At 37.2% G+C, this 16875-nt stretch overlaps 1 protein-coding gene across 1 annotated transcript; it reads right to left on the bottom strand.

The window, feature by feature from the left end:
• Positions 1–448: 448 nt before the first annotated feature.
• On the bottom strand, positions 449–16809 carry LOC138851940 (serine-rich adhesin for platelets-like; the record flags this gene model as incomplete). Its single annotated transcript, XM_070081504.1, has 4 exons — positions 449–5522; positions 5678–5825; positions 6103–12332; positions 12607–16809. Coding segments are annotated over 4 exons (15314 nt in total), but the record flags the coding sequence as incomplete, so codon positions are not given.
• Positions 16810–16875: the final 66 nt, after the last annotated feature.

The raw sequence follows: 16875 nt of genomic DNA, 5'->3' as shown, positions 1-16875 counted from the left end.
TCCTGGTTGAGAAACGATGGAGACTCGGATGAGCTCTATTTCCTCCATGGTGAGATGGGTTTGTTTTACCTATATCGGATATGAAGGAAGCATGGCTAGCCAACCGATGCCACCGTCTTTTATGTAGGAAAACGGGTTTCTTCTGCTTATAATTGTAGAAATAGATGATGATGGTGGAGGATTATTGGTTGGTTGTGGTGATGGTGGAGTGATGGTAGCAGAGGTGGTGACTGCTGTTGTAAACATTGGAGGATCCAGCTGGTGTGCTAGTAAGGAAATTGTAGTAGAAATAGTGGTGGCGACTTGTAGAAGTTGAAGTACTGGAAGTTGTGGTAGTGAAAGTTGTGGTATTAGAGGTTGGAGTGGTGGAAGTTGTATTAGCAGAAGTTGTGGTGGTAGCAAAATTTGCGAAAGTGGAACGTGTGTTAGTGAAAGAAATGAAGGTATTTACAATTGGAAATTGAACAGTGAAAGTTGTAAAAGAGGTGGAAGTTGGGGGCGGTGGTAATTGTAGAGATGAAAGCTGTGTTTCATGAAGTTTTCAAAGTTAATCCCGTATTTGTGAATCTTCTAGTAGTAGTGAAAGTTGTGGTGGGGAACTTATTAGTGAAAGAAGTTGTGGAATTCGAAGTTCTATTAAAAGAAGTTGTAACAGCGGAAGATGTAAAAATGGAGGATGAAGTGGTGGAAAGTACCACAGCTAACGAAAAGGTACCAGAAGTTATGCTGGTATAAGTTATTTGTAGCTGACATTTTCATAGTAGAGATTTTAGTATGTCATTAAAGATGTTAAACAGGGAGAGGAGGTTTATTGTTTTTTGAGGGATGGTTGTGGTTGTGGTCGTGCTTCTGCGGGTGGTGAGGGTGGTGGTGGTGGTGGTGGTGGTGATGGTGATGGTGGTGGTGATGGTCAACCATGATGGTTGGACGAGGTGATTTTCGTGTTGTTGTGAGAGATTTTGAAGTTCTTGTTGTATGAGACTTTGGAGTTGCTGTTGCTGGAGATTTTGGAGTTGTGTGAGATTTTGGAGTTGTAGGAGATTTTGGAGTCGTTGTTGGAGATTTAGGAGATGTTATTGTTGGAGGTTTTGGAGGTGTAAAAGATTTTGGAGATGCTGTAGGAGATTTTGGAGTTGTTGGAGATTTTGGAGTTGTTGTTGTTCGTGATTGTGGAGTTGTTGTAGGAGATTTTTGAGTTGTTGGAGATTTAGGAGATGTTGTTGTTGGAGATTTTAGAGATGTTGTTGTTGGAGATTTTGAAGTTGTTGTAGGAGATTTTGGAGTTGTTGTTGATGATTTTGGAGTTGTTCTTGTTCGTGGTTGTGGAGATGTTGCAGGAGATTTAGGAGCTGTTGTTGGAGAATTAGGAGTTGTTTTTGTTAGAGATTTTGTACTTGTTGTTGGTGATTTAGTTGCTGTTGTTGGAGATTTTGAATTTGTTGTTGTGTGAGATTTGGGAGTTGTTGCTGTGTGAGATTTTGGAGTTGTTGTTCTATGAGATTTTGGAGTTGCTGTAAAGGATTTCGGAGTTGTTGTTCTTGGAGATTTAGGAGTTGTTGTTGTTGGAGATTTTCGACTTGTTGTTGTTGGAGATTTTGGAGTTGTTACATGAGATTTTTTAGTTGTTGTTGAAATTTTTAGAGTTGTTGTTGTTGCTGTTGGAGATTTTGGAGTTGTTGTAAGAGATTTTGCAGTTGTTGTTGGAGATTTAGGAGTTGTCGTTGTTGGAGAATTTGGAGTTGTTGATGGTGATTTAGGAGTTGTTGTGTGAGATTTAGGAGTTGTTAACGTTGGAGATTTTAAAGTTGTTGTTGTTCGTGATTTTGGAGTTGTTGTAGGAAATTTTGGAGTTGTTGAAGATTTTGGAGTTTTTGTTGTTGTTGGAGATGTTGGAGTTGTTTCAGAAGATTTTGTTGTTGGAGATTTTGGAGTTGTTGTTAGAGATTTAGGAGTTGTTATCATTGGAGATTTAGGAGCTGTTGTTGCTGGAGATTTTGAAGTTGTTGTTGCTCGTGATTTTGTAGTTGTTGTAGGTGATTTTGGAGTTGTTGTAGGAGATTTTGGAGTTGTTGTAGGAGATTTTGGAGTTGTTGTTGGAGATTTTGGAGTTCTTGTTGTTGGAGATTTAGGAGTTATCATTGGAGATTTTGGAGTTGTTGTTGTTCGTGATTTTGGAGTTGTTGTAGGATATTTTGCAGTTGTTGTTGGAGATTTATGAGTTGTCGTTGTTGGAGAATTTGGAGTTGTTGATGGTGATTTATGAGTTGTTGTGTGAGATTTAAAAGTTCTTGACGTTGGAAATTTTAAAGTTGTTGTTGTTCGTGATTTTGGAGTTGTTGTAGGAGATTTTGAAGTTGTTGTTGAAGATTTTGTAGTTTTTGTTGTCGTTGGAGATTTTGGAGTTGTTGTAGAAGATTTTCGATTTGTTGTTGTTGGAGATTTTGAAGTTGTTACATGAGATTTTTTAGTTGTTGAAATTTTTAGAGTTGTTGTTGTTGCTGTTGGAGATTTTGGAGTTGTTGTAAGAGATTTTGCAGTTGTTGTTGGAGATTTAGGAGTTGTCGTTGTTGGAGAATTTGGAGTTGTTGATGGTGATTTAGGAGTTGTTGTGTGAGATTTAGGAGTTGTTAACGTTGGAGATTTTAAAGTTGTTGTTGTTCGTGATTTTGGAGTTGTTGTAGGAAATTTTGGAGTTGTTGAAGATTTTGGAGTTTTTGTTGTTGTTGGAGATGTTGGAGTTGTTTCAGAAGATTTTGTTGTTGGAGATTTTGGAGTTGTTGTTAGAGATTTAGGAGTTGTTATCATTGGAGATTTAGGAGCTGTTGTTGCTGGAGATTTTGAAGTTGTTGTTGCACGTGATTTTGTAGTTGTTGTAGGTGATTTTGGAGTTGTTGTAGGAGATTTTGGAGTTGTTGTAGGAGATTTTGGAGTTGTTGTTGGAGATTTTGGAGTTCTTGTTGTTGGAGATTTAGGAGTTATCATTGGAGATTTTGGAGTTGTTGTTGTTCGTGATTTTGGAGTTGTTGTAGGATATTTTGCAGTTGTTGTTGGAGATTTATGAGTTGTCGTTGTTGGAGAATTTGGAGTTGTTGATGGTGATTTATGAGTTGTTGTGTGAGATTTAAAAGTTCTTGAAGTTGGAAATTTTAAAGTTGTTGTTGTTCGTGATTTTGGAGTTGTTGTAGGAGATTTTGAAGTTGTTGTTGAAGATTTTGTAGTTTTTGTTGTCGTTGGAGATTTTGGAGTTGTTGTAGAAGATTTTGGAGTTGTTGTTGTTGGAGATTTTGGAGTTGTTCCTGGAGATTTAGGAGTTGTTGTTGTTTGGTATTTTGGAGCTGTTGTCGGAGATTTTGGAGTTGTTGATGGAGATTTTGGAGTTTGAGATTTTGTTGTTGCTCGAGATTTTTGAGATGTTGCTGTTGCAGATGTCGGAGTTGTTGTTGAAGATTTAGGTTTTGGTGTTGAAGATTTTGGAGTTCTTGTTGGAGATTTTGGAGTTGTTGGAGATTTTAGAGTTGTTGTTGCTGGAGATTTTGGAGTTGTAGATCTGGGAGACTTTGGAGTTGTTGTAGGAGATTTCGGAGTTGTTGTCGTTAGTGATTTTGGAGTTGTATAAGATTTTGGAGTTGTTGTTGGAAATTTAGGAGTTGTTGTTGTTGGAGATTTTGGAGCTGTTGTAGGAGATTTTGGAGTTGTTAATGGAGATTTTGGAGTTGTTGTTGTTGGAGATTTTAGAGTTGACGTTGTAGATTTTTGAGATGTTGGAAATTTTGGAGTTGTTGTTGAAGATTTACGTTTTGGTGTTGAAAGTTTTGGAGTTGTTGCTGGTGGAGATTTTGGAGTTGTTGGAGATTTTAGAGTTGTTGTTTTTGGAGATGGTACTATGGGTTTACTGCTTGTTGTGTGGTGGTGTTGATGGTGGTGGTGGTGGTGGTGGTGGTGGTGGTGGTCTTCATTTTCTTCGGATTTGTCTTCACCAGTAGTAGACGTACTTGATGTGGTAGTTTTAAATGCTGTAGTAGGGGTATTATGTGATTTTGGAGTTGTTGTTGTTGTTGTTGAAGATTTTAAAGTGATTGTTGTGGGAGACTTTGGAGATGTTATTGGAAACGGAGATTTTGGAGTTGTTGTTGATTTTGGTGTTGTTGTTGGGGATTTTTGAGTTGTTGTTGTTGGATATTTTGGAGTTGTTGCTGGAGATTTAGGTTTTGGTGTTGAAGGTTTTGGAGTTGTTGCTGGTGGAGATTTTGGAGGTGTTGTTGGAAATTTTGAAGATGTTTTAGAATTAAGAGTTGGTGTTGAAGATTTTGGAGTTGCTTGAGATTTTGAAGTTGTTGAATATTTTGGAGTTGTTGTTGTTGAAGATTTTGGAGTTGTAGTTGCTGGAGATTTTGGAGTTGTAGGTTTGAGAGATTTTGGAGTTATTGAGGATTTTGGGGTTGTTGTTGAAGATTTTGGAGTTGTTGTTGCTGGAGATTTTGGAGTTGTAGGTTTGAGAGATTTTGGAGTTGTTGTTGGAGATTTTGGAGTTGTTGTGTTTGGGGATTTAAAAGTTATTGTCGGAGATTTGGGAGGTGTTGGAGATTTTGGAGTTATTCTTGTGGATTTTGGAGTTGTTGAAGATTTTGGAATTGTTGTTGTTGTAGACATTGGAGTTGTTGCTGAAGATTTATAAGTTGGTGTTAGAGGTTTAGGATTTGTTGCTGGTGGAGATTTTGGAGGTGTTGTTGTAGATTTTGCAGGTGTTTTAGAATTAAGAGTTGGTGTTGAAGATTTTGGAGTGGCTTGAGATTTTGAAGTTGTTGAATATTTTGGAGTTGTTGTTGTTGAAGATTTTGGAGTTGTAGTTTTGGGGGATTTTATAGTTGTTTTTGTTGTAGATTTCACAGTTATTGTTTTTTCAGGTGTTACGGTTTTAATGCTTGTTGTGTGGTGGTGGTGGTGATGGTGGTGGTGATGGCCTTCGTTTTCTTCGGACTTGTCTTCCCCTGTCGTAGGCTTACTTGATGTGCTGGTTTTAAATGCTGTAGTAGGAGAATTATGTGATTTTGTAGTTTTTGGTGGAGATTTTGAACTGATTGTTGTTGGAAATTTTGGAGATGTTGTTGGAGACGGAGGTTTTTGAGTTGTTGTTGTTGGAGATATAGATGTCGGTGTTGAAGGTTTTGGCGTTGTTGCTGGTGGAGATTTTGGAGTTGTTGAAGATCTGCGAGTTCTTGTTGGGGATTTTGAAGTTGTTGAAAATTTGCCAGTTGTTGGAGATTTTGGAGTTGGTGAAGATTTTGGAGTTGTTGAAGATTTTGGAGTTCTTGTTGCTGAAGATTTTGGAGTTGTAGTTTTGTGAGATTTTGAAGTTGTTGTTGGAGATATCGCAGTTGTTGTTGTTCGTGATTTTGGAGTTGTTGTATGATATTTTGGAGTTGTAGTTGGAGATTTAGGAGTTGTTGTTGGAGATTTTGGAGTTTTTGTAGGAGATTTTTTAGTTGTTAAAGGAGATTTTGAAGTTGTTGTTGTTGGAGATTCTGAAGTTGATGTTTGAGATTTTCTTGTTGTTGGAGATTTTTGAGATGTTGTTGGAGATTTTGGAGTAGTTGTTGAAGATTTAGGTTTTGGTGTTGAAGGTTTTGGAGTTGTTGGAGATTTTAGAGTTGGTGTTTTTGGAGACGGTGCTATGGGTTTACTGCTTGTTGTGTGGTGGGGGTGGTGGTGGTGGTGGTGGTGATGGTGGTGGTGGTGATGGTGGTGGGGGTGGTGGTGGTGGCCTTCGTTTTCTTCGGACTTGTCTTCACCAGTAGTAGACGTACTTGATGTGGTAGTTTTAAATGCTGTAGTAGGGGTATTATGTGATTTTAGAGTTGTTGTTGCTGAAGATTTTAATGTGATTGTTGTTGGAGATTTTGAATTTGTTGTTGTGTAAGATTTGGGAGTTGTTGTTGTGTGAGATTTTGGAGTTGTTGCTCTATGAGATTTTGGAGTTGCTGTAGAAGATTTCGGAATTGTTGTTTTTGGAGATTTAGAAGTTGTTGTTGTTGGAAACTTTCGAGATGTTGTTGTTGGAGATTTTGTAGTTGTTGTTGAAATTTTTAGAGTTGTTGTTATTACTTTTGGAGATTTTGGAGTTGTTCTTGGAGGTTTTGGAGTTGTTGTTGTTCGTGATGTAGGAGATTTTGCAGATGTTGTTGGAGATTTAGGAGTTGTCGTTGTTGGAGAATTTGGAGTTGTTGATGGTGATTTAGGAGTTGTTGTGTGAGATTTAGGAGTTGTTGACGTTGGAGATTTTAAAGTTGTTGTTGTTCGCGATTTTGGAGTTGTTGTAAGAGATTTTGGAGTTGTTGTTGAAGATTTTAAAGTTTTTGTTGTTGCTGGAGATATTGGAGTTGTTGTAGGAGATTTTGGAGTTGTTGTTAGAGATTTTGCAGTTGTTTTTAGAGATTTAGGAGTTGATATCATTGGAGATTTAGGATCTGTTGTTGCTGGAGATTTTGAAGTTGTTGTTGCTCGTGATTTTGTAGTTGTTGTAGGTGATTTTGGAGTTGTTGTAGGAGATTTTGGAGTTGTTGTTGAAGATTTTGGAGTTTTTGTTGTTGTTGTTGGAGATTTTGGAGTTGTTGTAGGAAATTTTGGAGTTGTTGTTGAAGATTTAGGAGTTGTTGTTGTTGTTGCAGATACTGTAGTTGTTGCTGAAGATTTATAAGTTGGTGTTGGAGGTTTAGGAGATGTTGCTGGTGGAGATTTTTGAGGTGATGTTGTAGATTTTGAAGGTGTTGGTGTTGAATATTTTGGAGTTGTTTGAGATTTTGAAGTTGTTGAATATTTTGGAGTTGTTGTTGTTAAAGATTTTGGAGTTATAGTTTTGGGAGATTTTATAGTTGTGTTTGTTGTAGATTTCAAAGCTGTTGTTTTTTCAGGTGTTACGTGTTTAATGCTTGTTGTGTGGTGGTGGTGGTGGTGGTGGTGATGGCCTTCGTTTTCTTCGGACTTGTCTTCCCCTGTAGTAGACTTACTTGATGTGGTAGATTTAAATGCTGTAGTAGGGGTATTATGTAATTTTGGAGTTGTTGTTGCTGAAGATTTTAATGTGATTGTTATTGGAGATTTTGGAGATGTTTTTGGAGACGGAGATTTTGGAGTTGTTGTTGATTTTGGTGTTGTTGTTGGGGATTTTTGAGTTAATGTTGTTGGAGATTTAGGTTTTGCTGTTGAAGGTTTTGGAGTTGTTGTTGATGATTTAGGAGCTGTTATTGGAAATTTTGAAGTTGTTGGAGATTTTGGAGTTGTTGAAGATTTTGGGGTTGTTGTTGAAGATTTTGGAGTTGTTGTTGCTGGAGATTTTGGAGTTGTAGTTTTAGGAGATTTTGGAGTTGTTGTGTTTCGGGATTTAAAAGTTGTTGTTGTTGGAGATTTGGGAGGTGTTGGAGATTTTGGAGATATTCTTGTGGATTTTGGAGTTGTTGAAGATTTTGGAGTTGTTGTTGCAGATATTGTAGTTGTTGCTGAAGATTTATAAGTTGGTGTTGGAGGTTTAGGAGTTGTTGCTGGTGGAGATTTTGGAGGTGTTGTTGTAGATTTTGCAGGTGTTGTAGATTTAAGAGTTGGCGTTGAAGATTTTGGAGTTGTTTGAGATTTTGAAGTTGTTGAATATTTTGGAGTTGTTGTTGTTGAAGATTTTGGAGTTGTAGTTTTGGGAGATTTTATAGTTGTGTTTGTTGTAGATTTCACAGTTGTTGTTTTTTCAGGTGTTACGGGTTTAATGCTTGTTGTGTGGTGGTGGTGGTGGTGGTGGGGGTGGTGATGGCCTTCGTTTTCTTCGGACTTGTCTTCCCCTGTAGTAGACTTACTTGATGCAGTGGTTTTAAATGCGATAGTAGGATAATTATGTGATTTTGAAGTTTTTGTTGGAGATTTTGAAGTGATTGTTCTTGGAAATTTTGGAGATGTTGTTGGAGACGGAGGTTTTTGAGTTGTTGTTGTTGGAGATATAGATGTCGGTGTTGAAGGTTTTGGCGTTGTTGCTGGTGGAGATTTCGGAGTTATTGTTGAAGATCTGCGACTTCGTGTTGGAGATTTTGAAGTTGTTGAAAATTTTGGAGTTGTTGGAGATTTTGGAGTTGGTGAAGATTTTGGAGTTGTTGAAGATTTTGGAGTTGTTGAAGATTTTGGAGTTCTTGTTGCAGGAGATTTTGGAGTTGTAGTTTTGGGAGATTTTGAAGTTGTTGTTGGAGACTTCGGAGTTGTTGTTGTTCGTGATTTTGGAGTTGTTGTATATCTTGGCGTTGTTGTTGGAGATTTAGGAGTTGTTGTTGGAGATTTTGGAGTTGTTGTATGAGATTTTGGAGTTGTTGTTGTTGGAGATTTTGGAGTTGATGTTTGAGATTTTGTTGTTGTTGGAGATTTTTGAGATGTTGTTGGAGATTTTGGAGTTGTTGTTGAAGATTTAGATTTTGGTGTTGAAGGTTTTGGAGTTGTTGCTGGTGTAAAATTTGGAGTTGTTGGAGATTTTAGAGTTGTTTTTGGAGACGGTGCTATGGGTTTACTGCTTGTTGTGTGGTGGTGGTGGTGGTGGTGGTGGTGGTGGTGGCCTTTGTTTTCTTCGGATTTGTCTTCACCAGTAGTAAACGTTCTTGATGTGGTAGTTTTAAATGCTGTGGTAGGGGTACTATGTGAATTTCGAGTTGTTGTTGCTGAAGATTTTAATGTGATTGTTGTTGGAGATTTTGGAGATGTTTTTGGAGACGGAGATTTAGTTGTTGTTGATTTTTTTGTTGTTGAAGATTTTTGAGTAGTTGTTGATGGAGATTTAGGTTTCGGTGTTGAAGGTTTTGGAGTTGTTGCTGGTGTAAAATTTGGAGTTGTTGGAGATTTTAGAGTTGTTGTTTTTGGAGATGGTGCTATAGGTTTACTGCTTGTTGTGTGGTGGTGGTGGTGGTGGTGGTGGCCTTTGTTTTCTTCGGATTTGTCTTCACCAGTAGTAGACGTACTTGATGTGGTGGTTTTAAATGCTGTAGTAGGGGTATTATGTGATTTTGGAGTTGTTGTTGCTGAAGATTTTAATGTGATTGTTGTTGGAGATTTAGGTTTTGGTGTTGAAGGTTTTGGAGTTGTTGTTGAAGATTTTGGAGGTGATATTGGAAATTTTGAAGTTGTTGGAGATTTTGGAGTTGTTGAAGATTTTGGGGTTGTTGTTGAAGATTTTGGAGTTGTTGTTGCTGGAGATTTTGGAGTTGTAGTTTTGAGAGATTTTGAAGTTGTTGTCTTTCGGGATTTAAAAGTTGTTGTTGTTGAAGATTTGGGAGGTGTTGGAGATTTTGAAGTTATTCTTGTGAATTTTGGAGTTGTTAAAGATTTTGGAGTTCTTGTTGTTGTTGTAGATATTGTAGTTGTTGCTGAAGATTTAAAAGTTGGTGTTGGAGGTTTAGGAGTTGTTGCTTGTGGAGATTTTGGAGGTGTTGTTGTAGATTTTGCAGGTGTTGTAGATTTAAAAGTTGGTGTTGAAGATTTTGGAGTTGTTTGAGATTTTGAAGTTGTTGAATATTTTGGAGTTGTTGTTGTTGAAGATTTTGGAGTTGTAGTTTTGTGAGATTTTATAGTTGTGTTTGTTGTAGATTTCACAGTTGTTTTTTCAGGTGTTACTGGTTTAATGTTTGTTGTGTGGTGGTGGTGGTGATGGCCTTCGCTTTCTTCTGACTTGTCTTCCCCTGTAGTTGGCTTACTTGATGTTGTGGTTTTAAATGCTGTAGTAGAATTATGTGATTTTGTAGCTTTTGTTGGAGATTTTGAAGTGGTTGTTGTTGAACATTTCGGAGTTATTGGAGGTTTTGGAGTTTGTGAATATTTTGGAGTTGTTGAAGATTTTGGAGTTGTTTTTGCTGGAGATTTTGTAGTTGTAGTTTTGGGAGATTTTGAAGTTGTTGCTGGAGATTTCGGAGTTGTTGTTGGTTGTGATTTTGGAGTTGTTGTTTGATATTTTGGAGTTGTTGTTTTAAATTTAGGAGTTGTTGTTGGAGATTTTGGAGTTGTTGTAGGAGATTTTGGAGTTGTTAATGGAGATTTTGGAGTTGTTGTTGTTGGAGATTTTGGAGTTGATGGTTGAGATTTTGTTGTTGTTGGAGATTTTTGAGATGTTGTTGGAGATTTTGGAGTTGTTGTTGAAGATTTAGGTTTTGGTGTTGAAGGTTTTGGAGTTGTTGCTGGTGTAGATTTTGGAGTTGTTGGAGATTTTAAAGTTGTTGTTTTTGGAGACGGTGCTATGGGTTTACTGCTTGTTGTGTGGTGGTGGTGATGGTGGTGGTGGTGGTTGTGGGGGTTGTGGTGGTGGCCTTCGTTTTCTTCGGATTTGTCTTCACCAGTAGTAGACGTACTTGATGTGGTAGTTTTAAATGCTGTAGTAGGGGTATTTTGTGATTTTGGAGTTGTTGTTGCTGAAGATTTTAATGTGATTGTTGTCGGAGATTTTGGAGATGTTTTTGGGGACGGAGATTTTGGAGTTGTTGTTGATTTTGGTGTTGTTGTTGAGGATTTTTGAGTTAATGTTGTTGGAGAGTTAGGTTTTGGTGTTGAAGGTTTTGGAGTTGTTGTTGATGATTTTCGAGTTGTTATTGGAATTTTTGAAGTTGTTGGAGATTTTGAAGTTGTTGAAGATTTTGGGGTTGTTGTTGAAGAGTTTGGAGTTGTTGTTGCTGGTGATTTTGGAGTTGTAGTTTTGGGAGATTTTGGAGTTGTTGTGTTTCGGGGTTTAAAAGTTGTTGTTGTTGGAGATTTGGGAGGTGTTGGAGATTTTGGAGCTATTCTTGTGGATTTTGGGGATGATGAAGATTTTGGAGTTGTTGTTGTTGTTGTAGATACTGTAGTTGTTGCTGAAGATTTATAAGTTGGTGTTGGAGGTTTAGGAGTTGTTGCTGGTGGAGATTTTGGAGGTGTTGTTGTTGATTTTGCAGGAGTTGTAGATTTAAGAGTTGGTGTTGAAGATTTTGGAGTTCTTTGAGATTTTGAAGTTGTTGAATATTTTGGAGTTGTTGTTGTTGAAGATTTTGGAGTTATGGTTTTGGGAGTTTTTATAGTTGTGGGTGTTGTAGATTTCACAGTTGTTGTTTTTCCAGGTGTTACGGGTTTAATGCTTGTTGTGTGGTGGGGGTGGTGGTGGTGGTGGTGGTGATGGCCTTCGTTTTCTTCGGACTTGTCTTCCCCTGTAGTAGACTTACTTGATGTGCTGGCTTTAAATGCTGTAGTAGAAGAATTATGTGATTTTGTAGTTTTTGTTGGAGATTTTGAAGTGATTGTTGTTGGGAATTTTATAGATGTTGTTGGAGACGGAGGTTTTTGAGTTGTTGTTGTTGGAGATTTAGATGTCGGTGTTGAAGGGTTTGGCGTTGTTGCTGGTGGAGATTTTGGGGTTGTTGTTGAAGATGTTTGAGTTCTTGTTGGAGATTTTGAAGTTGTTGAAAATTTTGGAGTTGTTGGAGATTTTGGAGTTGTTGAAGATTTTGGAGCTGTTGAAAATTTTGGAGTTGTTGTTGCTGGAGATTTTGTAGTTGTAGTTTTGGGAGATTTTGAAGTTGTTGTTGGAGATTTCGGAGTTGTTGTTGGTCGTGATTTTGGAGTTGTTATATGATATTTTGGAGTTGTTGTTTTAAATTTAGGAGTTGTTTTTGGAGAATTTGGATTTGTTGTAGGAGATTTTGGAGTTGATGTTTGAGATTTTGTTGTTGTTGGAGAATTTTGAGACGTTGTTGGAGATTTTGGAGTTGTTGTTGAAGATTTAGATTTTGGTGTTGAAGGTTTTGGAGTTGTTGCTGGTGTAGATTTTGGAGTTGTTGGAGATTTTAGAGTTGTTTTTGGAGACGGTGCTATGGGTTTACTGCTTGTTGTGTGGTGGTGGTGGTGGTGGCCTTCGTTTTCTTCGGATTTGTCTTCACCAGTAGTAGACGTACTTGATGTGGTAGTTTTAAATGCTGTAGTAGGGGTATTATGTGATACTGGAGTTGTTGTTGCTGAAGATTTTAATGTGATTGTTGTTGGAGATTTCGGAGACGTTTTTGGAAACGGAGATTTTGAAGTTGTTGTTGATTTTGGTGTTGTTGTTGTTGGGGATTTTTGAGTTAATGTTGTTGGAGATTTAGGTTTTGGTGTTGAAGATTTTATAGTTGTTGTTGAAGATTTGGGAGCTGTTATTGGAAATTTTGAAGTTGTTGGAGATTTTGGAGTTGTTGAAGATTTTGGGGTTATTCTTGTGGATTTTGGAGTTGTTGAAAATTTTGAAGTTGTTGTTGTTGTTGTAGATATTGTACTTGTTGCTGAAGATTTATAAGTTGGTGTTGGAGGTTTAGGAGTTGTTGCTGGCGGAGAGTTTGGAGGTGTTGTTGTAGATTTTGCAGGTGTTGTAGATTTAAGAGTTGGTGTTGAAGATTTTGGAGTTGTTTGAGATTTTGAAGTTGTTGAATATTTTGGAGTTGTTGTTGTGAGATTTTATAGTTGTGTTTGTTGTAGATTTCACAGTTGATGTTTTTTCAGGTGTTACGGGTTTAATGCTTGTTGTGTGGTGGTGGTGGTGTTGGTGGTGGTGATGGCCTTCGTTTTCTTCGGACTTGTCTTCCCCTGTAGTTGACTTACTTGATGTGGTGGTTTCAAATGCTGTAGTAGGAGAATTATGTGATTTTGTAGTTTTTGTTGGAGATTTTGAAGTGATTGTTGTTGAAAATTTTGGAATTGTTGGAGATTTTGGAGTTGGTGAAGATTTTGGAGTTGTTGAAGATTTAAGAGTTGTTTTTGCTGGAGATTTTGTAGTTGTCGTTTTGGGATATTTTGAAGTTGTTGTTGGAGATTTCGCAGTTGTTGTTGGTCGTGATTTTGGAGTTGTTGTATGATATTTTGGAGTTGTTGTTTTAAATTTAAGAGTAGTTGTTGTAGATTTTGGAGTCGTTGTAGGAGATTTTGGAGATGTTATTGGAGATTTTGGAGTTGTTGTTGAAGATTTAGGTTTTGGTGTTGAAGATTTTGGAGTTGTTGCTGGTGTAGATTTTGGAGTTGTTGGAGATTTTAGAGTTGTTGTTTTTGGAGACGGTGCTATGGGTTTGCTGCTTGTTATGTGGTGGTGGTGGTGGTGGCCTTCGTTTTCTTCGGATTTGTCTTCACCAGTAGTAGACGTACTTGATGTGGTAGTTTTAAATGCTGTAGTAGGGGTATTATGTGATTTTGTAGTTGTTGTTGCTGAAGATTTTAATGTGATTGTTGTTGGAGATTTTGGAGATGTTTTTGGAGACGGAGATTTTGGAGTTGTTGTTGATTTTGGTGTTGTTGTTGGGGATGTTTGAGTTAATGTTGTTGGAGATTTAGGTTTTGGTGTTGAAGGTTTTGGAGTTGTTGTTGAAGATTTTGGAGCTGTTATTGGAAATTTTGAAGTTGTTGGAGATTTTGGAGTTTTTGAAGATTTTGGGGTTGTTGTTGAAGATTTTGGAGTTGTTGTTGCTGAAGATTTTGGAGTTGTATTTTTGGGAGATTTTGGAGTTGTTGTGTTTCGAGATTTAAAAGTTGTTGTTGTTGGAGATTTCGGAGGTGTTGGAGATTTTGGAGTTGTTGTTGTAGATTTTGCAGGTGTTGTAGATTTAAGAGTTGGTGTTGAAGATTTGGGAGTTGTTTGAGATTTTGAAGTTGTTGAATATTTTTGAGTTTTTGTTGTTGAAGATTTTGGAGTTGTAGTTTTGGGAGATTTTATAGTTGTGTTTGTTGTAGATTTCACAGTTGTTGTTTTTTCAGGTGTTACGGGTTTAATGCTTGTTGCGTGGTGGTGGTGGTGTTGGTGGTGGTGATGGCCTTCGTTTTCTTGGGACTTGTCTTCCCCTGTAGTAGACTTACTTGATGTGGTGGTTTTAAATACTGTAGTAGGAGAATTATGTGATTTTGTAGTTTTTGTTGGAGATTTTGAAGTGATTGTTGTTGGAAATTTTGGAGATGTTGTTGGAGACGGAGGTTTTTGAGTTGTTGTTGTTGTTGGAGATTTAGATGTCGGTGTTGAAGGTTTTGGCGTTGTTGCTGGTGGAGATTTTGGAGTTGTTGTTGAAGATCTGCGAGTTCTTGTTGAAGATTTTGAAGTTGTTGAAAATTTTGAAGTTGTTGGAGATTTTGGAGTTGGTGAAGATTTAGGAGTTGTTGAAGATTTTGGAGTTCTTGTTGCTGGAGATTTTGGAGTTGTTGCTGTTGTGTGAGGTTTAAAAGTTGTTGCTGTTGTGTGAGATTTTTGAGTTGCTGCTGTTGTGGGAGATTTTGGAGTTGTTCTTTTTGTTGTGTGAGATTTTGGAGTTGTTGTTGTTGCAGATTCTTTAGTTGTTGTTGCAGATTTTGGAGTTGTTGCTGTGTGAGATTTTAGAGTTGTTGATGTATGAGATTTTGGAGTTGTTGTTGGTGTGTGAGATTTTGGAGTTGTTGTTGCAGATTTTGGAGTTGTTGTTGCAGGTTTTGGGGTTGTTGTTGTGTGAGATTTTGTGGTTGTTGTTGTTTTGTGAGATTTTTTAGTTGTTTTTGTTGTTGTTGTGTGAGATTTTGAAAATGTTGTTGTGTGAGATTTTGGGGTTGTTGTTGTTGTGTGAGATTTTGAAGTTTTTGTTGTTGTGTGAGATTTTGGAGTTGTTGCTGTGTGAGATTTTAGAGTTGCTGTTGATGTATGAGATTTTTTAGTTGTTGTTGATGTGTGAGATTTTCTAGTTGTTGTTGTTGTGTGAGATTTTGGAGTTGTTGTGTGAGATTTTCTAGTTGTTGTTGTGTGAGATTTTGGAGTTTTTGTTGATGTGTGAGATTTTGAAGTTGTTGCTGTGTGAGGTTTTGAATTTGTTGTGTGAGATTTTGGAGTTGTTGTTCTGTGAGATTTTGGAGTCGTTGTTTTGTGAAATTTTGAAGTTCTTGTTTTGTGAGATTTTGGCGATGTTGTTGTGTGAGATTTTTGAGTTGTTTTTGTTGCAGGTTTTGGAGTTGTTGTAGGGTACTGTTTTGGAGTTGTTGTTTTGTGAGATTTTGGAGTTGTTTTTGTGTTAGATTTTGGAGTTGTTGTTTTGTGAGATTTTGGAGTTGTTGTTGTTGCAGATTCTCGGGTTGTTGTTGTTTGAGATTTTCCTGTTGTTGTTTTGTGAGATTTGGGAGTTGTTGTTGTGGGAGATTTTGGAGTTGTGTGAGATTTTGGAGTTGTTGATGTGTAATATTTTGGAGTTGTTGTTTTGTGAGATTTTGGAGTTGTTGTTGTGTGAGATTTTTTAGTTGTTGTTGATATGTGAGATTTTCTAGTTGTTGTTGTGTGAGATATTGGAGTTGTTGTTGTGTGAGATTTTGGAGTTGTTGTTGTGTGAGATTTTGGAGCTGTTGTTGCAGATTTTGGAGTTGTTGCAGGTTTTGGAGTTGTTTTTGTATGAGATTTTGGAGTTGTTGATTGAGATTTTAGAGTTGTTGTTGTGTGAGATTTTTGAGTTGTTGTTGATGTGTGAGATTTTGGAGTTGTTGTGTGAGAGTTTGGAGTTGTTGTTGATCTGTGAGATTTTGGAGATGTTGTTATGTAAGATTTTGGAGTAGTTGTTGTGTTTGATTTTGGAGTTGTTGTTGTTGCATATTTTTGAGTTGTTGTTTTGTTAGATTTTGGAGTTGTTGTTGTGTGAGATTTTGGAGTTGTTGTTTCAGATTTTTGAGTTGTTGTTGCAGGTTTCGTGGTTGTTGTTGCAGGTTTTGGGGTTGTTGTTGTGTGATATTTTGGAGTTGTTGTTGTGTGATATTTTAGAGTTGTTGTTGTTTGAGATTTTGGAGTTGTTGTTGCAGATTTTGGAGTTGTTGTTGCAGGTTTTGGGGTTGTTGTTGTGTGAGATTTTGGAGTTGTTGTTGCAGATTTTGGAGTTGTTGCAGGTTTTGGAGTTGTTTTTGTATGAGATTTTGGAGTTGTTGATTGAGATTTTAGAGTTGTTGTTGTGTGAGATTTTGGAGTTGTTGTTGATGTGTGAGATTTTGGAGTTGTTGTGTGAGAGTTTGGAGTTGTTGTTGATCTGTGAGATTTCGGAGATGTTGTTAGGTGAGATTTTGGAGTAGTTGTTGTGTTTGATTTTGGAGTTGTTGTTGTTGCAGATTTTTGAGTTGTTGTTTTGTTAGATTTTGGAGCTGTTGTTGTGTGAGATTGTGGAGTTGTTGTTTCAGATTTTGGAGTTGTTGTTGCAGATTTTGTGGTTGTTGTTGCTGGTTTTGGGGTTGTTGTTGTGTGATATTTTGGAGTTGTTGTTGTGTGATATTTTAGAGTTGTTCTTGTTTGAGATTTTGGAGTTGTTGTTGCAGATTTTGGAGTTGTTGTTGCAGGTTTTGGGGTTGTTGTTGTGTGAGATTTTGTGGTTGTTGTTGTTTTGTGAGATTTTTTAGTTGTTTTTGTTGTTGTTGTGTGAGATTTTGAAATTGTTGTTGTGTGAGATTTTGGGGTTGTTGTTGTAGTGTGAGATTTTGGAGTTTTTGTTGTTGTGTGAGATTTTGGAGTTGTTGCTGTGTGAGATTTTAGAGTTGCTGTTGATGTATGAGATTTTTTAGTTGTTGTTGATGTGTGAGATTTTGGAGTTGTTGTTGTGTGAGATTTTGGAGTTGTTGTTGATGTGTGAGATTTTGGAGTTGTTGTGTGAGATTTTCTAGTTGTTGTTGTGTGAGATTTTGGAGTTTTTGTTGATGTGTGAGATTTTGAAGTTGTTGCTGTGTGAGGTTTTGAAGTTGTTTTGTGAGATTTTGGAGTTGTTGTGTGAGATTTTCTAGTTGTTATTGTGTGAGATTTTGGAGTTTTTGTTGATGTGTGAGATTTTGAAGTTGTTGCTGTGTGAGGTTTTGAAGTTGTTGTGTGAGATTTTGGAGTTGTTGTTCTGTGAGATTTTGGAGTCG

The sequence above is a fragment of the Cherax quadricarinatus genome, unplaced genomic scaffold, assembly GCF_038502225.1.
Source record: "Cherax quadricarinatus isolate ZL_2023a unplaced genomic scaffold, ASM3850222v1 Contig2904, whole genome shotgun sequence".
In the NCBI taxonomy this organism is placed as follows: domain Eukaryota; kingdom Metazoa; phylum Arthropoda; class Malacostraca; order Decapoda; family Parastacidae; genus Cherax; species Cherax quadricarinatus.
The sequence above is the reverse complement of the archived record's forward strand: the minus strand, read 5'-3'. Positions and strand labels throughout refer to the sequence as shown.